Source organism: Neofelis nebulosa, chromosome 5, assembly GCF_028018385.1.
Source record: "Neofelis nebulosa isolate mNeoNeb1 chromosome 5, mNeoNeb1.pri, whole genome shotgun sequence".
Lineage (NCBI taxonomy): Eukaryota > Metazoa > Chordata > Mammalia > Carnivora > Felidae > Neofelis > Neofelis nebulosa.
In genome coordinates, this window is record NC_080786.1 from 1,093,262 (window position 1) to 1,118,748 (window position 25,487).

At 41.6% G+C, this 25,487-nt stretch overlaps 1 protein-coding gene across 7 annotated transcripts in view; it reads left to right on the forward strand.

Annotated features, from left to right (window-relative positions):
- The window catches only part of ANO10 (anoctamin 10), a 286,676-nt gene that overhangs the window by 52,749 nt on the left and 208,440 nt on the right, over window positions 1-25,487 (forward strand). For all 7 annotated transcript variants that reach the window (XR_009261555.1, XM_058729211.1, XM_058729210.1 and 4 more), the window contains exons 2-4: window positions 6,903-7,055; window positions 10,224-10,421; window positions 12,018-12,152. Coding sequence is in view for 6 of the 7 variants with exons in the window: in XM_058729211.1 (XP_058585194.1) it covers window positions 6,917-7,055; window positions 10,224-10,421; window positions 12,018-12,152 (472 nt within the window). In the remaining variant the exon portion in view is untranslated. The remainder of the gene's footprint in view (window positions 1-6,902; window positions 7,056-10,223; window positions 10,422-12,017; window positions 12,153-25,487) is intronic.

The following is a 25,487-nucleotide window of genomic DNA, read 5'->3' on the forward strand; positions in this document are numbered from 1 at the left end:
TGGCCTCAGGGTGCCTGAGGTTAGGCTCTTCTGCTTGCTACCACGTGACATTGGACAAACTCCTTAACCTCTTTGAGGTTTTTCTCATCTGCTAAATGAAAGTGTTAAGAGTTTCTTTTTCATGGGGTTGGTGTGAGAATTCAAGGAGTAGCCCATGTAAAGACCCCAAAGTTAGCTGGTGTTGAGATGGCGGCGTAGGAGGGCGCTGGGCTCACCGCGTCCTGCTGATCGCTTAGATTCCACCCACATCTGCCTAAATGACCCAGAAAACCGCCAGAAGACTAGCAGAACGGACTCTCCAAAGCCAAGCGTAGACAAGAGGCCCACGGAAGAGGGTAGGAAGGCCGGAGAGGTGTGCGCGCTCCAGGGACTGGCGGGAGGGAGCCGGGTCGGTGGAGGGGCAGCCCGCCTGGCGAGGCGGAGCCCCAGAGTCTGGCTCGCAAAAGCGGAGGGGCCGGACTGCGTGACTTCTGACAGCCAGTGGGACTTAACATCTGGAATGTTAAAAGTGAACAGCTCTGCTCGGAGAGTGAGAGGGCTAGAGGACAACGGGAGGGAGAGTTGTTGAGCCCCGGAAGACAGAGCTCCGCTCGTGGGGAACAAAGGCTCTGGCCAGCGCCATCTCCCTCGCCCATCCCCCAGCCGAAACCCCAAAGGGAACCAGTTCACCGAACTTGCTTGCACCATGCAAGCACCCAGCGCTGTGCTTCTGTGGACCCATCCCTCCGACGGTCTGCCTCCCTCCCGGTCGCTGCAGGGCCCCTCCTGCAGAGGACCACCGACGGCAAAGCGAGCTGAGCCTGCCCCTCCCGCCCCTGTGCACGGATCCACCCTGGCTGATACGCCAGATCCCATCGAAGCAGCACCACAAGCCTGGCAGTGTGCAAGTAGCCCAGACAGGGGCACCCCACTCGACAGTGAGTCCCGCCCCTGGGAGAGGAGAAGATAAGGTACACACCAGTCTGACTGTGGCCCCAGCGGTGGGCTGGGGGCAGACAATCGGGTCTGGCTGCGGCCCCCCCACCAAAACGAGTTACTCGGGACAGTGCAGGGGAAGTGCCCTGCAGTTCCGCGCCACTCCAGGGACTGTCCAAAATGACAAAATGGAAGAATTCTCCCCAAAAGAAACTCCAGGAAGTAGCGACAGTAATGAATTGATCAAAAATGATTTAAGCAATATAACGGAACAAGAATTTAGAAAAATAGTCATAAAATTAATCGCTGGGCTTGAAAAAAGCATAGAGGACAGCAGAGAATCTATTACTACAGAGATCAAGGGACTAAGAAATAGTCATGAGGAGCTAAAAAATGCTATAAATTAGGTGCAAAATGAAATGGAGGCGACCACAGCTCGGATTGCAGAGGCAGAGAATAGGTGAATTAGAAGATAAAATTATGGAAAAAGAGGAAGCTGAGAAAAAGAGAGATAAAAAAATCCAGGAGTATGAGGGGAGAATTAGAGAACTAAGTGATGCAATGAAACGGAACAATATCTGTATAATAGGAATTCCAGAGGAGGAAGAGAGAGAGAGAAAGGGACTGAAAGTGTACTTGAACAAATCATACCTGAGAACTTCCCTGATCTGGAGAAGGAAAAAGGCATTGAAATCCAAGAGGCACAGAGAACTCCCTTCAGACGTAACTTGAAACGATCTTCTGCACAACATATCGTAGTGAAACTGGCAAAATACAAGGATAAAGAGAAAATTCTGAAAGCAGCTAGGGATAAACACGCTCTAACATATAAAGGGAGACCGATAAGACTAGTGACGGATCTGTCTACTGAAACTTGGCAGGCCAGGAAGGAATGGCAGGAAATCTTCAATGTGACGAACAGGAAAAAAAAAAAATGCAGCCGAGAATCCTTTATCCAGGAAATCTGTCATTCAGAATAGAAGGAGAGAGAAAGGTCTTCCCAAACAAACAAAAACTGAAGGAATTCATCACCACTAAACCAGTCCTACAAGAGATCCTAATGGGGACTGTGTGAATGAAAGTTGCAAGGACCACAAAGTACCAGAGACATCACTACAAGCATGAAACCTACACACATCACAATGACTCTAAACCCATATCTTTCAATAATAACAATGAATGTAAATGGACTAAATGCTCCAACCAAAAGACATAGGGTATCAGAATGGATAAAAAAACAAGACCCATCTATTTGCTGTCTACAAGAGACTCATTTTAGACCTGAGACACCTTCAGATTGAAAGTGAGGGGATGGAGAAGTATCTATCATGCTACTGGAAGTCAAAAGAAAGCTGGAGTAGCCATACTTATATCAGACAAACTAGACTTTAAACTAAAGGCTATAACAAAAGATGAAGAAGCGCATTATATAATAATTACAGGGTCTATCCATCAGGAAGAGCTAACAATTATAAATGTCTATGAGCCAAATATGGAAGCCCCCAAATATATAAAACAATTCATCACAAACATAAGCAACCTTATTGATAAGAATGTGGTAACTGCAGGGGACTTTAATACTCCACTTACAACAATGGATAGATCATCTAGACACAGGATCAATAAAGAAACAAGAGCCCTGAGTGATACATTGGATCAGATGGACTTGACAGATATTAGAACTCTGCATCCCTAAGCAACAGAATATACTTTCTTCTCTAGTGCACATGGAACGTTCTCCAAGATGGATCACATACTGGGTCACAAAACAGCCCTTCATGAGTATAAAAGAATTGAGATCGTACCATGCACACTTTCAGACCACAATGCTATGAAGCTTGAAATCAATCACAGGAAAAAGTCTGGAAAGAACACCCTGCTAAAGAATGAATGGGTCAACCAGGCAATTAGAGAAGAAATTTAAAAATATATGGAAACAAACGAAAATCAACATACAACAATCCAAATGCTTTGGGATGCAACGAAGGCAGTCCTGAGAGGAAAATACATTGCAATCCAGGCCTATCTCAAGAAACAAGAAAAATCCCAAATACAAAATCTAACAGCACACCTAAAGGAAATAGAAGCAGAACAGCAAAGACAGCCTAAACCCAGCAGAAGAAGAGAAATAATAAAGATCAGAGCAGAAATAAACAATATAGAATCCAAAAAAACAGTAGAGCAGATCAATGAAACCAAGAGTTGGTTTGTTTTGTTTTGTTTTTTTTAATTTTTTTTTTTTTAAGGTTTATTTATTTTTGAGACAGAGCATGAACGGGGGAGGGTCAGAGAGAGAGGGAGACACAGAATGTGAAACAGGCTCCAGGCTCTGAGCTGTCAGCACAGAGCCTGATGCGGGGCTCGAACTCACGGACCGTGAGATCGTGACCTGAGCCGAAGTCGGACGCTTAACCGACTGAGCCACCCAGGCGCCCCGAGAGTTGGTTTTTTGAAAAAATAAACAAAATTGATAAACCTCTAGCCAGGCTTCTCAAAAAGAAAAGGGAGATGACCCAAATAGATAAAATCATGAATGAAAATGGAATTATTACACCCAGTCCCTCAGAAACACAAGCAATTATCAGGGCATGCTATGAAAAATCATATGCAGGGGCGCCTGGGTGGCGCAGTCGGTTAAGCGTCCGACTTCAGCCAGGTCACGATCTCGCGGTCCGTGAGTTCGAGCCCCGCGTCAGGCTCTGGGCTGATGGCTCGGAGCCTGGAGCCTGTTTCCGATTCTGTGTCTCCCTCTCTCTCTGCCCCTCCCCCGTTCATGCTCTGTCTCTCTCTGTCCCCCCAAAAAAATAAATAAATAAAATAATAATAATAAAAAAATAAAAATAAAAATAAAAATCATATGCCAACAAACTGGACAACCTGGAAGAAATGGACAAATTCCTAAGCACCCACACACTTCCAAAACCCAAAGTTACCTAGTGTTGTTGTCATTTTGATATTAGGATGGATTGTACATATCCATAAATGGGGTCTTGTTTTGCGTTTTTTTTTAAATCTAACAATGCGTAATGAAATGTTCTCCATGTTAATATAGTTGCATCCGTACCCTAGTGTTGATGGTTCTGTTGTATGGCTGTGACACATAAATACTTTATGAGTTTCCAGTGTCCTCTTGTTGGGCTTTCAGGTTGTATACGTTGTGTCTTTTTTATTTCTTTGCCATAACTAAACACAAAGTAAATGAGAAAGAGAGAGAGGAAAAAAAGGAAGTTGTAATGACTTCCACTGTATATATATTCTATTTTATTGTCTCCTTGGCATGAATTCCTAGAAATGGCGTTGTTGTGTTGAATGGTAAGCGTATTTAATATTATTTTCCATACTGCCACTCTGCTTTCTGGAAAGATGGCATCAAAGTACAACATCTGTCAGCTGTGTGTGAAAATGCCCGATTATCTACACCTGTGCCGGAACTAGGTTCCGTCCACCTTTCAACTTTAGCAAACCTGAAAAGGGAAAGGCATCTTATACTTACTTTACATTTCTTTTATTGGTATGTTTGAACATCTTCTCAAAGTGTGTGTTGGCTGCTTCTATTCTTTTGTGACTTGTGATTTCAGGTTTCGTATTTTTTTGTTGATTTGTAGGAACTCTTTGGATGTCAGAGATGGTGACACTTTTGTCTGTAGGATCTTGGAAATCTTGTGAAGGTTGTGTCGAGTCATGAAGGGCATATAGTAGCTCAAATGAGAATAATCAGTGAGCAAATATTTTTTATGTATTTCTTGCTGGTGCTCATACACGTGTTTAGAACTGAAACCTGCACTTACTGTCTCAGAAAGAGTGTTGTAGGTCTGGTAGTTGTGAATACGGTGGGCCTTTTATACTGACATTAGGCGATGCGCAAATGCCAGGAAACTGACACCTTTGACGTGTGTCCACACACACCCTGCTGAACTGTGGATTGTGCCCTGAGCCTAACCATTCCTTTTCAGCTTGGCTCTTTACTTCCTCTTTCCCATGTTCCAGGTCAGAGACCTCACAGTTATCTGTGGACCTTTTCCGAGTTGAAGGCTACCGGTTCTCAGCCTCCCTTCCCAGAAGGTTAATCCCGCCTCCTCAGGCTGCCCTGCCCCAGACGGTTTCTGCTATTGTTTCAGGCCTCCTGTTGGAATGATCTGATGCTTCCGCTGTAAGACTGTGAGCTCCCTAGAAGCAAGATGGGGACCTTACTTACTTTTGTACCTTCAGACTCTTATCACAGCATGACTGAAAATAAGCATGTCATAAATGTTCGTTGTATTTGATCTTTCCGTTTAAAAGGTGACGATGCGTAAGCCTCTGTAGTGTACTGGTACATTAACCATTTTCCTCAACTTTTTGTTCTGAAAAATTCCAGAAGTTCAGGAGAGTTGAAAGAATATTCATATTCTGCCCCCTAAATCTACCTATGGAGATTCATCTCACTCCGACACGTAGCTGATTCTCTGCTCAGAAACCAACAGTGGCTCCACTCTGGGCATTGGAGCAGATGTGAACTGTAGCATTCCTTATCCTTAAATGGTCACAGCTCACAAAATGTTGCCCTCTCTGCTCTGGTCCTGCTCTGTCTGCTCTGTCTATTCTTAATGTCATTGATTTTACACATTATTTCCCTCTGTAGAACATGCCTCTTTTTCTTGATGGAAACTTTGGCACATTAAGTGTTCTGAGTTCCTATAGCTCTAATGGCTAATTTTTATCATTCTTTCATTCTGTAGAGTTCCCGACCACATTACTCGCTGTTAGGAGGTGAGTGCTGAGGCCCGTTTTGATCTTGTTACCTTCATAGAGCCTGGCACGCCCGCTTTGGATTTGGCTGTTATTTTATAATAGCATTCCTGAAGCATTTGTGCCATGATGTGAATCCAGCATTGATTTATAATACCTATGTTGCCCCAAAACTTACGCTGTGTTGGAGTAAGAGAAAAACTTATCAGTCTAAGCCAGATAACCTAGGTCTGTTTGATCTGCTTGTTGCAAGATCATAATTCACCCTAAAGAACGGAAGGCTGTTCTGTGGTGTTGGTCACTCCTTTTGTGATTATTCCCAAGAACTGATTTGCACTTGTACTTTGGAGTCATTAAAACCCATGTCAAGTACAAAGTTAGAATAAGTAAGTCTAAAGTCTGGAAATTGTCTCTGCTGTGAATCACTGGGTTAGAGAGATTCACACGAGAAACATTTTAGAGGGAGGCCATTAGGCCTTAGTGACTGATGCCATTTGTGGACATCCAAGTTGACCAGAGTACTTTTCGAGCGTGGAAATGGAGATAAAGATGATATTCCTGAGAAAGAGAAACTAGGAAGGGAAGCTGATACCGGGGACTTCAACTCCATACCTAAGCATGAACTCGGACCAGGTCAATTCCCTGCTCTTACTGAACTGATGACTCCCATCGCTTATTTGACAAAGCCCCGTTCCTTTGTAGTCACGGTCCCTGGTTAGATACCTGCTCATTCCCATCCTGCACCCCCCACCCCTACACACACAAGTGGTGCTGTAGCCACACCTCATCACTTGTGTGTCTCTGATTCTGTTGGCTATTTTTCCTCTCTATTTTGTACAGGAATACTGTTTCTTCTACGTAGAATGCCATCCAAGTCTCGCCAGCAAATTCCTGTTCATTCCTCTAAACCCTGTTCGGGTGTCAGATCTTTTGTAAATACTTTCTACCTCTTCCTGTGTGACAGTGTATTTTACACGTTTTGTCCTTCCCTTATCTGATGTCCTCCCTGCCGTGTTCTGAGCTGCTTACGGGAAAGGATGATGTTCCCCCTGACTTTGTATGGGCCTGGCTCGCACTTGTGCTTTGAGCCATTGGTTGAGCCTGTCTCATGTCCATCTGGATCATGAGAAATTTTCCTTTGTCCTGGGACCCAGAATTAGGTGTAATTAAGAGAAAATACAAATACGTTTTTTATACGTTTCCATATATTTCACTTTTCCATTATAACCCATGTGCTTTTTATTTTATTTTAATTTCAGCACATTTGTAAAAGATGAAAGTGACCTTATCAGCTTTGGATACTTGTGAGAGTTCCTTCACACCTTTGGTGGTCCTAGAACTTGCGCAGGATGTCAAAGAAGAAACCAAAGAATGGCTGAAAAACAGAATTATCTCTAAAAAGGAAGATGGAGGCAAGTAAAACAAATATTACTCAGACTTAGTCATGATCAGTGACTAAAAATGTATTTTCAAATGTTTTACAGTTTTTTCCTTGATATATTTCTAAAATTAATATCCATTTCTTTGCTCTTTATGATTTATCTGGACTTGAAAGGGAATCTAAGTCAGCATTAGACTGTAAGCAGCACGGATGTGATTTTGTTCACAGCTATAAATGCTGTGCCTAGTACACTGCCTGGTGCACAGTAGGTCAATATTTATCAGATGAGTGGACAAGTATCTATCTGTGTGTCAGATATGGTGCTAAGAGAGAGATTAATACGGTCCCTGCCTGAAAGAACGTTACTGTTACTGTCACTGTCGGTGTAAGGAGACTGAATGTGGATTTCTGGAAACTGAAGTAACGGAACAACAACAACAAAAACAAAAAGAGCTGTTACAAAGCAGTGCACGATAGTTCAGAGTGAATTGTTTATAAACTAGCTGGAAGAGGAAAGGGAAGAAAGAGGAGACCCTTGGTGATGCTTTTCAGGATGGAAAGGGATGACTTTATAGGAGAAGCCAAAGTTTAGCCCTCTCCCAAAGGGCAAAAGGGGGTCTACATCTGGGGGAAAGAGTGGAGGACATTTTACATGAGGAAACGCTTCATAAAACTGTACAAAACAATACCTAAAACTTCACCAAGTCTCCAAACACTGAATACAACTTAGACTTTTTTTTTTTAAGATTTTGACTCTAAACGGAAGTGCTTTCTTAAAAATAAAACCTTGAATCAAAGTGGGTTTTTTGATTTTTTGGAAACAACCAAGCCAAAAGAAAACTTGAAACGAGAGTACCTGCTTACTAAAATCAGAGGTGTTTCACTGGATTGGAGTTTGTTCGTTCATTCGTTCTTTCTTTAAATGTTTATTTATTTTTTTAATTTTTTTTTTAAACGTTTATTTATTTTTGAGACAGAGAGAGACAGAGCATGAACAGGGGAGGAGCAGAGAGAGAGGGAGACACAGAATCTGAAACAGGCTCCAGGCTCTGAGCTGTCAGCACAGAGCCCGACGCGGGGCTCGAACCCGTGGACCGTGAGATCATGACCTGAGCCAAAGTCGGACGCTTAACCGACCAAGCCACCCAGGCACCCCTAAATGTTTATTTATTTTTGAGAGAGAGCGAGAGAGAGAGAGAGAGACAGAGTGTGAGAGGGGAAGGGGTAGATAGAGAGGGAGACAAATCTGAAGTGGGTCCAGGCTTTGAGCTGTCAGCACAGAGCCTGAAGTGGACTCGAACCCATGAACCGTGAGATCACGACCTGAGCGGAAGTTGGACGCTTAACTGACTGAGCCCCCCAGGCGCCCCTGGGTCCCTTCTTTAAAATTCCTGTGATGGAAGAGCTTTTGTTGTGCCTAAGAGTGAGGGACTTTTGTGTATTCCCAGTCTTCTCTGTTCCTTGTGTGGAACAGACACGCAAAGACACACAAGAATGGGGAAGCAGCAGGCATCTTTCTACTGTTGGGAAAGCAAAAAGGAACATTCCAAAAAAGCAGCCTCATCTTTCAGGTAAGGCTAGTAGGGTTAACACTCATGTGTACTTTTACTCTCTTCTAAACTCCAATTGAAATGACAATAAAAGGATCTTTTGAAAAAGATAATAAGTCCAGGTTGACAAAGAAGAAAGGAAAGAATATAACAGCAGCACCATTTTGGAAGCTAGAAAACAGGCGGGTGAGTGGCGAATACCTTCTGAGATTTGAAAAAGCCAAAGCTGAAGCTGGCAGGGGTACAAGTTGAGGTCCAGTTTGGTTCACACTGCAGACTGAAGACTTCTAAAGACTTAGGTATCGGTGACTGTAGAGACCTGGGGAGGCAGAAATAAGTGCTACCAAGAGAAAGGAAAAAGAATCGACCGAGATCCATTTAAGAAATAGTTAGCTCCCCTGATCCCTTCTGTATTCTACCACCGGAGCGGAAGAGTGTGAATTATTCTCTGCAGAGGGTCAGATGCTTGGATTTTGTGATGGGGGATTTATGCACAGTTGAAAACAGAGATTCTGTACTGAAAATAGGATAATACCTGAGTATTATTACCCCTGTCCTCCACCCCACGAATCTCATACCTAATTTAGTATCCAAAATATTAGCTAGAATCAATCATCTAGGAAGCAGATTGAATAATCTTTCCTGGGGACTCTGACCAGAGTCAGAGTCAGAGTCAAAGACAAAACAACCAAAGGCAAAATAACCCAAGGTGCAGAAATCAGAGAGTTGCCCATGGAAAATGACCTGGCCAGATGACTGTGCATGGAAGGCCATCTTTAATGAACTCCATCTAAAGCTTCAGAGGTTCACTGTACCCTGTTGGAACACCTTTCTTAAACATGCGCATACAATAAAAGATCACCAAACATCTGAGGAAAATCCCTAACATGAAAGAGAAAGCTGAACTAAAACAAACAGACAAAAACAGCAAACTCTGCAGAAGAAGAAAACCAAGAGGAAATTAAAAACTCAACTCTCAGTTATGAGAAGGTAGAACATTCTATAAATCAAGAGTTGGATGCTGTAAAATATTCATTTAGGAAAAAAGCTCTTAGAGAGTGGAAATATGAAAGCAAAGTTTAAAAACTCAGTCAAAGGGTTAGAAAGTAATTTTGATAAAACCTACCAGAAGGTAGAGCAAAAAGTTACAGAATTGGAAAATTTGACAGAGAAAAAATAAGGAAGTTAGAGGACTCGTCCAAGAGGTACACATCTGAATAAAAGGAGTTCTAGAAAGGGAATGGAAGAAAAGGAGAAGAAATCATCTGAGGAAAACTCAAGGTTGATGCCATGCTTTTTCAGCTGGAAAGGGCCCACCTCGTGCCCAGCACTGTAAATGAAGAGGCCTGTCATTGGGAAGTTCTGGAACCCTGGGAATGGAGAAGATACTACAGACTGCAAGAGAAAAAGAAAAAAGGTCACGTATATAATTATAACACGTATATAAGGATCAGACTTCGTAGCAGAAACATGGGAAGCTAGAAGGCATTTTCTGAAGGAACTTGACTTATGTGTAGTTCTTATCTATTTGGGAGATATATTTGAATTGTTAATACATTTTGCTTATATCAAACTAGAAACAATACTTACCTAGAATGTTTTCGTTCTTGAAACTTTCCTGAGATTGTGCTTATCTTTTGTTTTTGAAGGTGCCCAGCTGCTGTTTAGACCATTGTTAAATAAATATGAGAAAGAAACACTAGAAAATCAGAACTTATATCTTGTCGGTGCCTCCAAGATTACATTGTTACTGGGTGCGGAAGCAATGGGTCTGGTAAAAGAGTGTAATGATAACACTATGAGAGCCTTCACGTATGGAACCCGATATAACTTCAAAGATTTCAATGGTGAGTCCCAAGATTGTTTCTGTCAGAATCATTTTATCTCACAAATAAGTTTTTGATCAGTAGATCAGGGGTCAACACACATTTTCAGTAAAAGGCCAAATAGTAAATATTTTAGGCCGTGTGGGCCGTACGTCCTCTCGCAGTTACTCAACACTATCCTTGTAAAGCAAAAGCAGCCCTAGACTATAAGAAATGAATGAGTGCAGCTGTGTTCCACTAAAATTTGCTTATAAAATATGGCCCATGGACCTTACTTTGTGATCCCTGGAATAGATGAACATAAATTAGGGTGACAAATGTAACTTATTACTATTATTCTGTTCTAATTCTTAGAATGGTGTATGTTCACTAGCTTGATACAGAAAAATGTTATAATGAGAAATGCAGTAGTTCGGTATTCTAGAATTGCCATTTCCTGGTAGAGTACCTGGTTCTGTTCTGGCCTCATAGCCCGTTCCAGAAGAGAGTGGTTTCTGGAAAGAACTGAGAAAGCCAAGGTGGCTATGAGGTCAGAGTGGGAGTTTGGCTTCAGAATAAACTGGTCCCTTCCAGGGCTTTGGAGTTAGAAGATGTGATTAGGCTTCTTCAAAGTCACTCTGGATTTTTATATCTTTATGCTTTATTAGCATAAATGATAATGGTAAAAAAAATCACCTCATTTAAGAGGATTCGCTTGTCAAAAAACAGCACTGTTTTCTTATCAGACTGTCTTCCCCCAGTTTTATGGGAGGAATATTCAACTCCAGAAGGGAGCAACCTGGGCTGAAGAGTTTGAAGGAGGAGAATTTGTCATGTAGGCAAACTTCAGTTCCATCCCTAGTTAGGATAGTGTTAGAATTCTGCTCATTGGCCTTAAATGAGATCAAGCAGGTGTCTGCCATTTGGATATTTGTACCCTGTTATTTAAGAACCAGGACCGTAGTCCCTCGCTCCCCTTAGCTGTGGGTGATACATTCCGAGACTCTCAGTGGATACCTGAGATAGCAGACAGTACTGGGCCCTGTATGGGCTGTGTTTTTTCCTATATGTGCATACCTATGGTAAAGCTTAATTTATGAACCAGACACAGTAAGAGATCAACAACAACAATACTAAAATAGAACAATGGTAATAATCTGCTGTAAGAAAAATGGCGCAAATGTGGTCTCTCTCGAAGTATCTTATATTACTGTGTGCACTGGTCTTGTGATGATGTGAGATGATTCAGCTCCTGCCTGCTGAGACGACGTGAGGTGAATGAACTAGGCGTTGCAACGTGGTATCAGGCCACCACTGACCTTCTGACAATAGGGCAGAAGGCGGGTCATCACCTCTGGACCATGACTGATGCAGGTAACGAACTGCAAAAAGCAAAACCCTGGATAAGGGGGAGCCATCGTACAGTGATTGAAGGATTGTATTATGTGAAGGTAATTTACTCTTATAAAAAGGCGCTTTATGTTCTATTTAATTTAGGAGTTTTATACTTTGCTTACTCCTTGTGTTATTTATTTATTGTTTATGTCCTCATTTCTATAACCCCAGGTTATTTGAATCTTACTAATTTTATTTTGGCCGTCATGAGAAAATAACTGGACATTTTTTGTCCTCATTTAGATGACAATGATGACTTCCTCACAATGGCAGAATGTCAATTCATTATCAAACATGAACTCGAAAATCTTAGAGCCAGAGATGAAAAGATGATCCCTGGTTACCCCCAGGCAAAGCTGTATCCGGGAAAGTCGTTATGTAAGTCATGCTGTCAGCCACTTCACGGACACGTGTTCTGATGCAGTTGTTTTTGCTTAGTGGATGAATAACAAGTTAAAGAAGCTTTGTGTCTTTCTCTTACTGAAAAACATACAGAACTTTGTAATAACATATTCTCATGAACATGCCTTTTGCCATTAGAGCTTCGTCATATTGTACCTTTAGATCAATACGTTTGTTCCGTGTGGTTCGCTGCTTCTGATTTACCAAGATCTCACAGCATTTGGTTTGCTTAAAATTGGGTGTGAACACATATGCGTATTACTCAATACAGATTAGCAAAGTTTACATTATGCCCAGATGAGGAGTGAAAATGGGAGCCATTGTCTTTTCCTGGAGCCCTCTTTCCATCTCCTCCCCTTTCAGTGGGTGAGCACATGGGAACAAGGCTTAGGAAGAGTCACAGAGTGACATGATACCTGAATGCAGATCAGCAGCTTGCAGTTTTGTGATTTTCTGTCATCCCATCTGAAAGAGAATACTAGTTTGCAGATAAAGTGCTCACTACAGTGTGTAATTCCAAGCCTGCCTCCTCCCCCCACCCCCCAGGGTGGCAAGGCCTCAGAGCATTTTTGCTGCCCAAATATACTTTAAACATATAAGCTACTGTGTTCTGTAGTCGGTTTAATACTACCTTCCAGGCTTCACCCAGCAGGACAGATGCCTGGGAAGCAGTCCACGTTCAAATTTTCCCTGTTGTCATCAAATATATATTAGAGTTGGTTTGTTCAAACCAAGGTCCAGTCATAGATCACCCATTTTGTATGGTGGTTGTGTCTCTCAACTCTCTTTCTCTTCTTGTGATAAAGTGCACATAACATAAAATTTAAAGATCGAAGATAAAAAATTTAAAGATTTTCACTGGTATTAAATATATTTAGAATATTGTACATTGTCCTCACCATGCCTCTCCATAGCTCCTTCCATCTTGTAAAACTGAAACTCTGTATCCATTACACAATCACTCTGCCTTCTCCCCTGGCCCCCTGCCCAAGCAACCACCATTCTTTCTGTCTTTATGGTTGTGACTACTCAAATAAGTGGAATCATACAGTATTTCTCTATGACTGGTTTATTTCACTTAGCACTGTCTGCTAGGTTCGTCTATGTTGTAGCATATGTTGGAATTTCCTTCTTTTTAAAGACTGAATAGTATTCCAGTGTGTGTGTGCGTGTGTGTGTGTACACGTGTATGCCACGTTTTGCTTGTTTACTCATCCGTCAGTGGACCCTTGGGTTGTCTCCACCTTTTTTCTATTTAGAATAATCCTTTTATGAACATGGGTGTGCAAATATCCCTTCAGGGTCCTGCTTTCAATTATTTTGGGTATATACCCAGAAGTGGAATTTCTGGGTCACATGGTATTTACTAGTTTTAATTTTTTGAAGTACCTCTATACTGTTTTCTATAGCAGTTGTGCCATTTTACATTCCCATCAGCAGTACCTAAGGGTTCCAGTCTCTCCACATCCTTCCTCTCCAGCATCTATAGTCTCCTGATTTGTTCATTTTAGCCACTCTGACCGGCGTGAGGTGGTATCTCAGTGTAGTTTTCATTTGTATTTCCCTGATGAGGAGTGACGTTGAGCATCTTTTCATGTGCCTGTTGGCCATCTGGGTGTCTTCTTTAGAGAAGTGTCTATTCATGTCTTCTGCCCATTTCTTCACTGGATTATATGTTTTTTGGGTGTCGAGTTTGATAAATTCTGTATAGATTTTGGATACTAAGCCTTTATCCGATATGCCATTTGCAAATATCTTCTCCCATTCCATCTGTTGCCTTTTGGTTTTGTTGAATGTTTCCTTCGCTGTACAGAAGCTTTTTATCTTGAGGAGGTCCCAATAGTACATTTTTGCTTTTTGCTTCCCTCGCCTCTGTACACACGTCAAGTAAGAAATTGCTGTGGGCGAGGTCAGAGAGGTTTTTTCCTGCTTTCTCCTCTGGGGTTTTGATGGTTTCCTGTCTCACATTCAGGTCCTTCATCCATTTGGAGTTTATTTTTGTGAATAGGGTAAGAAAGTGGTCTAGTTTCAACCTTCTGCATGTTGCTGTCCAGTTCTCCCAGCACCATTTGTTAAAGAGACTGTCTTTTTTCCATTGGATGTTCTTTCCTGCTTTGTCAAAGATGAGTTGGCCATACGTTTGTGGGTCTAGTTCTGGGGTTTCTATTCTATTCCATTGGTCTATGTGTCTGTTTTTGTGCCAATACCATGCTGTCTTGCTGATTACAGCTTTGTAGTACAGGCTAAAGTCTGGGATTGTGATGCCTCCCACTTTGGTTTTCTAACATTACTTTGGCTATTCGGGGTCTTTTGTGGTTCCATACAAATTTTAGGATTGTTTGTTCTAGCTTCGAGAAGAATGCTGGTGCAATTTTGATTGGGATTGCATTGAATGTGTAGATAGCTTTGGGTAGTATTGACATTTTAACCGTATTTATTCTTCCAATCCATGAGCACGGAATGTTTTTCCTTTTCTTTGTATCTTCTTCAATTTCCTTCACAAGCTTTCTATAGTTTTCAGCATACAGATCTTTTACATCTTTGGTTAGGTTTATTCCTAGGTATTTTATGGTTCTTGGTGCAATTGTGAATGGGATCAGTTTCTTTGTCTTTCTGTTGCTTCATTATTAGTGTATAAGAATGCAACTGATTTCTGTACATTGATTTCGTATCCTGCAACTTTGCTGAATTCATGTATGAGTTCTAGCAGACTTTTGGTGGAGTCTATCGGGTTTTCCATGTATAATATCATGTCATCTGCAAAAAGTGAAAGCCTGACTTCATCTTTGCTAATTTTGATGCCTTTGATTTCCTTTTGTTGTCTGATTGCTGATGCTAGAACTTCCAATGCTATGTTAAACAACAGTGGTGAGAGTGGACATCCCTGTTGTGTTCCTGATCTCAGGGGGGAAAGCTCTCAGTTTTTCCCCATTGAGAATGATATTAGCTGTGGGCTTTTCATAAATGGCTTTTATGATGTTTAAGTATGTTCCTTCTATCCCAACTTTCTCAAGGGTTTTTTATTAAGAAAGGATGCTGAATTTTGTCAAATGTTTTTTCTGCATCGATTAACAGGATCATATGGTTATCTTTTCTTTTATTAATGGGATGTGTCACGTTGATTGATTTGCAAATACTGAACCAGCCCTGCTGCCCAGGAATGAATCCCACTTGATCGTGGTGAATAATTCTTTTTATATGCTGTTGAATTCGATTTGCTAGTATCTTGTTGAGAATTTTTGCATCCATATTCATCAGGGATATTGGCCTGTAGTTCTCTCTTTTTTTTTTTTTTTTTTGCTGGGTCTCTGTCTGGTTTCGGAATCAAAGTAATGCTGGTTTCATAGAATGAGTCTGGAAGTTTTCCTTCTCTTTCTATTTTTCGGAACAGCTTGAGAAACATAGGTATTATCTCTGCTTTAAATGTCTGATAGAATTCCCCAGGGAAGCCATCTGGTCCTGGACTCTTATTTGTTGGGAGATTTTTGGTAACTGATTCAATTTCTTCACTGGTTATGGGTCTATTCAAGTTTTCTATTTCTTCTGTTTGAGTTTTGGAAGTGTGTGGGTGCTTAGGAATTTGTCCATTTCTTCCAGGTTGTCCAGTTTGTTGGCATATAATTTTTCTTAGTATTCCCTGATAACTGCTTGTATTTCTGAGGGACTGGTTGTAATAATTCCATTTTCATTCATGATTTTATCTATTTGGGTCATCTCCCTTTTGCTTTTGAGAAGCCTGGCTAGAGGTTTATCAATTTTGTTTATTTTTTCAAAAAACCAACACTTGGTTTCATTGGTCTGCTCTACTGTTTTTTTAGATTCTATATTGTTTATTTCTGCTCTGATCTTTATTATTTCTCTTCTTCTGCTGGGTTTAGGGTGTCTTTGCTGTTCTGCTTCTATTTCGTTTAGGTGTGCTGTTAGATTTTGTATTTGGGATTTTTCTTGTTTCTTGAGATAGGCCTGGATTGCAATGTATTTTCCTCTCAGGACTGCCTTTGTTGCATCCTAAAGCATTTGGATTGTTGTATTTTGATTTTCATTTGTTTCCATATATTTTTTAATTTCTTCTCTAATTGTCTGGTTGATCCATTCATTCTTTAGTAGGGTGTTCTTTAACCTCCATGCTTTTGGAGGTTTTCCAGACTTTTTCCTGTGGTTGATTTCAAGCTTCATAGCATTGTGGTCTGAAAGTGTGCATGGTATGATCTCAATTCTTTTACACTCTTGAAGGGCTGTTTTGTGACCCAGTATGTGATCTATCTTGGAGAATGTTCCATGTGCACTCGAGAAGAAAGTATATTCTGTTGCTTAGGGATGCAGAGTTCTAAATATATCTGTCAAGTCTGCCTGATCCAATACATCATTCAGGGCCCTTGTTTCTCTTCTGTTACCTTGTTAGCTCTTCCTGATGGATAGGCCCTGTAATTACTATATAATGCCCTTCTTCCTCTCTTGTTACAGCCTTTAATTTAAAGTCTAGTTTGTCTGATATAAGTATGGCTACTCCAGCTTTCTTTTGACTTCCAGTGGCATGATAAATAGTTCTCCATCCCCTCACTTTCAATCTGAAGATGTCCTCAGGTCTAAAAGAGTCTCTTGTAGACAGCAAATAGATGCGTCTTGTTTTTTTTTTTTTTTTATCCATTCTGATACCCTGTGTCTTTTGGTTGGAGCATTTAGTCCATTTACATTCAGTGTTACTATGGAAAGATATGAGTTTAGAGTCATTGTGGTATCTGTAGGTTTCATGCTTGTAGTGATGTCTCTGGTACTTTGTGGTCCTTGCAGCATTTCACTTGCAGAATCCCCCTTAGGATCTCTTGTAGGGCTGGTTTAGTGGTGATGAATTCCTTCAGCTTTTGTTTGGGAAAACCTTAATCTCTCTTTTTCTATACTGAATGACAGACTTGCTGGGTAAAAGATTCTTGGCTGCATATTTTTTCTGTTCATCACATTGAAGATTTCCTGTCATTCCTTTCTGGCCAAGTTTCAGTAGATGGGTTTGCTACTACCCTTATGTATCTACCTTTGAATGATAAGTCCTGTTTATCCCTAGCTGCTTTCATAATTCTCTCTTTATCCTTGTATTTTGCCTATTTCACTATATGTTGTGCAGAAGATTGATTCAAGTTATGTCTGAAGGGAGTTCTCTGTGCCTCTTGGATTTCAGTGCCTGTTTCCTTCCCCAGATCAGGGAAGTTCTTAGCTATGAATTGTTCAAGTACACCTTCAGCCCCTTTCTCTGTCGTTGTCTTCTTCCTCCTCCTCCTCCTCCTCCTCTCCCTCCTCCTCCTCCTCCTCCTTCTCCTCCTCCTTCTTCTTCTGGAATTCCTATGATGTGGATATTGCTCTGTTTGATTGTGTCACTTAGTTCTCTTAATTCTCCCCTCATACTCCTGGATTTTTCTATCCTTTTTTTTTCAGCTCCCTCTTTTTCCATAATTTTATCTTTTAACTCACCTATTCTCTCCTCTGCCTCTTCAATCTGCACTGTGGCCACCTCCTTTTTATTTTGCACCTCATTTATAGCATTTTTAAATTCATCCTATTTTTTTAGACCCATGATCTCTGTAGCAACAGATTCTCTGCTGTCCTCTATGCCTTTTTCAAGCCCAGCAATTAATTTTATCATTATTATTCTAAATTCTTGTTCCATTACATTGCTTGAATCAGTTTTGATCAATTTGCTAGCTGTCGCTAATTCCTGGAATTTCTTTTGAGGAGAATTCTTCCATTTCGTCATTTTGGCTGATTTTCTGTCCCTTGTGCATTTTAAAAGCTTGTTGTGTGCTTTGCATTGGCGAGCACTGCTATATTAAAGGAGGGTCATACCCTGTCCAGGGTCTGGCCCTTCTGGAGGTGTTTTTCTGGAGATTGTTACTTGCTCTCTGTTGCTGTGACTTTGGTTATTTTATTACCCTATTTGTAGTGATATTTTGGACCGTCCAGCAGGTGTGCTTTGATTTGTTCCTTGGAGTAGCCCTGGAAAGGAAAACAGACAAACAGGAGAGAGAAACACGCAAACAAACAAATAACACAAATAAACAAAAACAAAAAAGTAAAGACTAAAGAAGAGGGGGGAGACGGTCCTGATGGAAGAGCACACACAAAGAGAGAAAAAATACACCTTGATTATGCAGAGAGACTAAAAGGCTTAATCCAGAGAGACAGAAAGGAAAATAAAGAAGGGGGCAGGGAAAACCTAATGAAGATTAAGTTACCCAGACAGAGAAACTATGTGGCTTAATTATTCCAAGAGAGAGAAAGGAGCGTAAAGAAGGAGGTGTAGAACGTGTATCGAGACAATGGATTAAACATGCCTGTTCAGAGAGACCAATGAGCAGAGTAACCAGCCTAAGGGACGGAAGAGATAAGGAGGAGAAAGGGAGGGGAGGGGGAGGATATGTCTCTACATGCAGAATTGACCTAGAGTTAATCCAGGCAATGCTGCAGACCTTGTCGGGAATAGCTGTCTGCAGGGTCTAGGGCCCCTCCGGTGGATACGCAGGTACGCAGTGCAAAGGGGCGTGGTTTGGCGTAATCTGGAACCACCCCCACTGCTGCGTGGGGGGGGGGGGGGGGCCTGAGGCCCCGCCTTGGTGGGGTTGAGGGGCGAATGGTGATCCCCCAGTCTCTTCTCTACCCAGCGGACCGGAGGACTCCGTTTGAGTCGTCCTCACTGTGCCCCGAGCGCAGACGGGGCGGTCCTTCTCTGTCTGCCGACTCCCCTGACCCTGCGCTTGGCTAGGATTCAGATCCTGCTCCCTGCGCTCTGGCGCTGGGGAAGCGCCCCTCAGGGTGGCGATGTGTGGTGCCGGTGGCTTTGTCTGTGCCGCTGCACTTCAGGGAGGACAGCCTTCTCCTTCTCCTACTGCAGACTAAGCCACGGCCCTTGCCTCGAGCCCCGGGGTGGTGGTTGCAGGCAGGTTCCGCACTGCCACGCAGCCCTCCAGGGAGGGAACCACCTCCTCCAAGTGCGGACCGAGCCCCTAACCTGCCACCGCACCCAGGCCTGGCTCCCCTCTTCCCTAGGTGCGCGGGGGAGCTGGCCCCAGTCTGGAGATAGCCCCGCAGTTAGGGTTCGATCCCTCTCAGTCTCAGCCGCAGGGTCTGGGGTCTTTCTCCTGTCCAGATCCGGTTCGACACTTCCCCAGCCGCCCTTTCTCTTCTCTTTGTCTCTCTGCAGAAGGGGTCCCTCCCCTCCGTGCCCAAAGGCCTTTTTTAAAATCTCCCCCAGTTGGCAGTCGCCCACCTATCTTTTTTCCAGCTTTCCCATTTTCTTCCCAGTAGATTCAGTCTTTTCCGCCCGGGCTCTGGTGTTCAGTCCTTTGGCTTCTACACTTCTTTGTTTGAGAGACACGGGAAGTATGGATTCCCCCTACTTCTCCGCCATGTTGGTCCCTGAGCATCATTTTTTAAAATATTTATTTTATTTTGAGAGAGAGAAGGAGAGGGAGAGAGAGAATTCCAAGCAGGCCCTGTCCGTGAGCAGGGCATGATCTCACTAACTTTGAGATCATGATCTGAGCTGAAATCAAGAGTTGGATGCTTAACTGACTAAGCCACCCAAGCACTCTGAGCATCTTTTCGTGTTCCTGTTGGCCATCTGGATGTCTTCTTTGGAAAAATGTGTATTCATGTCTTCTGCCCACTTCTTAACTGAATTTTTTGGTTTTTTTTTTTTTGGGGGGGGGGGTTGAGTTTGATAAGTTCTTATAGATTTTGGATACTAACCCTTTATCCAGTATGTTATTTGGAAATATTCTCTCCCATTCCATAGGTTGTCTTTTAGTTTTGTTAATTGTTTCCTTTGCTGTACAGAAGCTTTTATTTTGATGAGGTCCCAGTAGTTCATTTTTGCTTTTGTTTCCCTTGCCTCCAGTGACGTGTCTAGTAAGAAGTTGCTACAGCCAGTGTCCAAGAAGTTGTTGCCTGCTTTCTCCTCGAGGATTTTGATGGCTTCCTGTCTCACATTTAGGGCTTTCATCCATTTTGAGTTTATTTTTGTGTATGGTCCAGGTTCATTCTTCTGCATGTCGCTGTCCAGTTTTCCCAGCACCACTTGCTGAAGAGACAGTCTTTTTTCCATCTGATATTCTTTCCTGCTTTGTCGAAGGTTAGTTGGCCCTATGTTTGTGGACCCATTTCTAGGTTCTCTATTCTGTTCCACTGATCTGAGTGTCTGTTTTTGTGCCAGTACCATACTGTGTTGATGATTACAGCTTTGTAATATATAATACAGCTTGAAGTCTGGAATTGTGATACCTCCCATATTCCTTTTATTTTTCAGGATTTCTTTGTTAGAGATATTTTGTGGTTCCATACAAATTTTAGGATTGTTTGTTCTAGTTCTGTAAAAAATGCTGGTGTTATTTTTATAGGGATTGTAGATTGAGTGTGTAGATTGCTCTCAGTAGTAAAGACATTTTAACGATGTTTGTTCTTCCAACCCATGAGCATGTGATGTTTTTTTATTTCTTTGTGTCCTGTTCAGTTTCTTTCATATGTGTTCTATAGTTTTCAGAGTACAGATCTTTTACCTCTTTGGTTAGGTTTATTCCTAGGCATCTTATGGTTTTGGTACAGATGTAAATTGGATCGAATCCTTGATTTCTCTTTCTGCCGCTTCATTGTTGATGTATAGAAATGCAACAAATTTCTGTACATTGATTTTGTATCCTGCAACTTTGCTGAATTCATGTATCAGTTCTAGCAATTTTTTGGTGGTGGAGTCTTTCAGGGTTTCTTTTTTTTTAATGTTTATTTATTTATTTAAAGAGAGAAAATGTATGAAAGTGGGGTGAGGGGCAGAGAGAGAATCCCAAATAGGCTCCATGCTGTTTTCACAGAGCCCAGTGTGGGGCTCAAACTCATGAACTGTGTGATCATGACCTGAGCCCACGGCAAGAGTTAGCTCGTTAACCGGGTAAGCCACCCAGGTGTCCCTTTCAGGTTTTCTACGTAGAGTATCATGGCATCTGTGAATGGTGGATGTCTGACTTCTTCCTTGCCTGTTTTGATGCTTTTTACTTCTTTTTATCATCTGATTGCTGAGGCTAGGGCCTCTAGTGCTAAGTTTAATAACAGTGGTGAGAGTGTACATCCCTGTCTTGTTCCTGACCTCAGAGGAAAAGCTCTCAATTTTTCCCCATTGAGGATATTAGCTGTGGGTCTTTCTTATATGGCTATTATAATTTTGAGGTATATTCATTCTATCCCTAGTTTGTTGAGGGTTTTTATCAAGAATGGATGCTGTACTTTGTCAAATGCTTTTTCTGCATCTATTGAGAGGATCGTATGGTCCTTATCCTTTCTTTTATAAACGTGGTGTATCACATTGGTTTGTGAATATTGAACCACCCTTGCACCCTAAGAATAAATCCAACTTGATCATGGGGTATGATTCTTTTACTGTTGGATTTGATTTGCTCCTATTTTGTTGAGAATTTTTGCATCCAGGTTCATTCAGGATATTGGCCTATAATTTGCTGGGGTCTTTGTCAGATTTTGGAATCAAGGTGATGCTGGCCTCGTAGAATGAATTTGGAAGTTTTCCTTCCATTTCTATTTTTTGGAACAGTTTGATAAGAATAGGTATTAACTCTTCTTTAAATGTCTGGTAGAATTCCCCTGGGAAGCCATCTGGCTCTGGATTTTCATCTGTTGGGAGATTTTTGATGAGTGATTAAATTCTTTGCTGGTTATGGGTCTGTTCAGATTTTCTATTTCTTCCTGTTTCAGTTTTGGTAGTTTGTGTGTTTCTAGGAATTTGTCAATTTCTTCCAGATTGCCCAGTTTGTTGGCGTATAATTTTTAATAATATTCTCTTATAATTGTTTGTATTTTTCTGATGCTGGTTGTGATCTCTCCTCTTTCATTTGTGATTTTATTTGTTTTGGCCCTTTCTCTTTTATCTTTGATAAGTCTGGCTGGGGGTTTATCCATTTTATTGATACTTTCCAAGAACTAGCTCTTAGTTTTGTTGCTCTGGTCTCCTGGGTTTTTTGTTTGTTTGTTTGGTTTCCATATTGTTTATTCCTGCTCTAATCTTTATTATTTCCCTTCTTCTGCTGGCTTTACCCTTTAATTGTTGTTCCTTTTCTACCTCCTTTAGGTGTGCTTTAGGTTTTTTATTTGAGATGTGTCTTGAAGTAGACCTGTATTGCAATATACTTCCCTCTTAGGACCGCCTTTGCTGCATCCTAAAGGTTTTGGACTGTTGTGTTTTCACTTGCATTTGCTTCCATGCATTTTTTAATTTCTTCTTTAATTTTCTGGTTAACCCATTCATTCTTTACTAGGATTTTCTTTAACCTCCATGTATTTGCGCTCTCTCCAAATTTCTTCTTACCTTTGAATTCAAGTTTCATAACTTTGGGATCTGAAGTTATGCATGATACTATGATCTCAGTCTTTTTTATACTTGTTGAGGGCTGATTTGTGACCCAGTATCTGACCTATTCTGGTGAGTGTTCCATGTACACTTGAAAAGAACATGTAGTTCACTGCTTTAGGATGAAGTGTTCTGAATATATCTATTAAGTCCATCTGGTCAGTGTGTCATTCAAAGCCATTGTTTCCTTGTTGATTTCCTCCTTAGATGACCTTTCCATTGCTGTAAGTGGGATGTTAAAGTCCCCTATTATTTTTGTATTGTTATCAGTGAGTTTCTTTATGTTTGTTATTGATTGATTTATATATTTGGGTGTTTCCACGTTGGTGGCATAAATATTTATAATTATTAGATATTCTTGTTGGGTAGACCCCTTTGTTATGATACAGTGCCCTTCTCTGTCACTTGTTACAGTCTTTGGTTTAAAATCTAGTTTGTCAGATATAAGTGTGGCTGCTCCATCTTTCTTTTGACATCCGTTACGTTTATAAATCGTTCTCCATCCTCTCACCTTGAATCTGCAGGTATCTTTAGATCTAAAATGAGTTTCTTGTAGGCAATATATTGAGGGGTCTTGTTTTTTTTTTTTTTTATCCATTCTAATACTCTCTTTTGATGAGAGCATGTAGTCCATTTATATTCAGGGTGATTATGTATATATAATATATATAATTATATATTCAGGGTGAATATATAATATTCATTATACATATATAATATATAATATTACTTATATATGTATACACACACACATATATTTATATATATAAATTTAGTGTCATTGTATTACCTATAAAGTTGGTGTTTCTGGAGTTTTTCTCTTTCCTTCCTAGTCTTTGTTGCTTTTGGTCTTTCTTTCCCACTCAAAAAGTCCCCTGTAATATTTCTTGCAGGGCTAGATTAGTGGTCATGGTCTCCTTTAGTTTCTGTTTGTGTGGGAACCTTTATATCTTTTTCTATTCTGAATGGCAGCCTTGCTGGATAAAGTATTCTTGGCTGCATATTTTTTCCCATCTAGCACATTGAATATGTCATGCCACTCCCTTCTGGCCTGCTAGGTTTCTATGGAGATATCTACTGCTATGCTGATTTGTCTTTCCTTGTAAGTTACGGATTGCTTTTCCCTTTCTACTTTCATGATTCTTTCCTTATCTCTGTATTGTGTATATTTTACTACAACACGTCTTGGTGTTGGCCTACTTTTATGATTTTGATGGGAGTTCTCTGTGCCTCCTGGATTTGGATGTCTGTTTCCTTTCCCAGATTAGGGAAGTTTTCAGCTGTAATTTCTCAAATAAACCTTTTGCCCCTTTCCCCTCTCTTTTTCTTCTGGGATTCCTATGATATGAATATTATTATGCTTTAAGGAGTTGCTGAGTTCCTTAAGTCTATATTTACGATCCAGTGTTTTTCTTCCCCTCTTCTTTTCAGCCTCATTATTTTCCATAATTTTATCTTCTATATCGTTGATTCCTTCCTTTGCTTCTTCCATCTTTGTTGTCATTACATTTAGGCTATTTTGCATCTTCGTTCTAGCATTTTTATTTTGGCCTGACTAGTTTTAGGTCTTTTACCTCTGCGGTAAAGGACTCCCTGGTGTCTTCTGTGCTTTTCTCAAGTCCAGCTGGTATCCTTACGGTGGTGGTTTTAAATTCTGGTTCAGGTTTATTACTTATATTTGATTTGATTAGATCCCTGGCTGTGACCTCTTCTAATTCTTTCTTTTGGGACAAATTCCCCCATCTGGGCATTTTGTCTAGGTCTCTGTTTTCTGTGTTTTAGGAAAGCCTGTTATGTTTCCTGCTCCAGAGAGTAATGGCTGTATATCAAAGAAGTCATATGCTGCCCAGGGTTTGGCACTTCAGGAGGTGTTTCTGACGTATGCTGTGTGTATTCTACTGTTGTTTTTTGGCTGTTCTTTACCTCAAGTCAGTTCTCTGCAGCGGGGAGTGTTTGGACCTTGTCCACTGTGTGGTGAGTTTTAATTAGGTGTGTTTTGGTCTACTTCTTAAAAGAAGCCAGATGCCATTTCCCTGAGAGCTGAAGTTTTGCAGCACTTTATGGTCAGTAGATTTGGTGCATGAGGTGGTTTGTGGTGGTCTTGTAGTGGAGGGGCCTGTTGCTGCTCTGACTCTCAGGCACTCTCGCCCTAGTTCAGAAGCACCTTCAGAGTTCAGGGGGTGGGGCTTGGTGTGAGTGACTCAAGCCTCCAACGTGAGGACTGTGATTTTCGCTGAAGTCTGACTGTGCTGATGGGCAGGGATAAAAATGGCATCAGCCGGCTTTATTGTCCCTGGAGAGGGGAATTCGCACTTACTGCTGTTCAGGAAGCCCTCACAGGGGAGCACACAATCTCCTCTCGTTTGTCCCAGGCTTTCCTCAGACCCCTGCCTTCAGCTGGTCTGTTTCCGAGCCATCTGCCCACCCGGTGATGCAGTGCTCCTATCTCAGGCGTGCTGACTGGGTTTCACAATTTCAGATTTTAGGGATTCTACCTGTGCTGATCTTCTAGGGGAGGGTCTTGCCATGCTTTGGCTGGTGCTGGTTTGTCACAGCAGGGCAGTTGCTCAACTGTCCAGGGGCTTAAAGTTTATGCTAAAGCCAGCAAAGAGCCCGCATCCAGGTTAGCTGCTCTCAGCAGGTGTCTCTGCTCCTATGCTAATGGAAGCTCCCGGCTCTCTTGTCCCCGGAGAGGCAATGCTACCTCTCCCAAATGCACTCCAAGAAGAACTGTCTCTCCCAGCGCAACCCAGGAGAACACACTGTCCACTCCCAGGCCTCTGCCCTCCTCCATAGGAGACCTCTAGGCCTGCCAGGCTCCACCTTGGCACAGACTTCTGAAACCTCAGACTTTGAGCTCCACTGCTCACAAAAACTTAGAATAATCAGCCCCTCTTGTTTTCCTTGACAGGGTT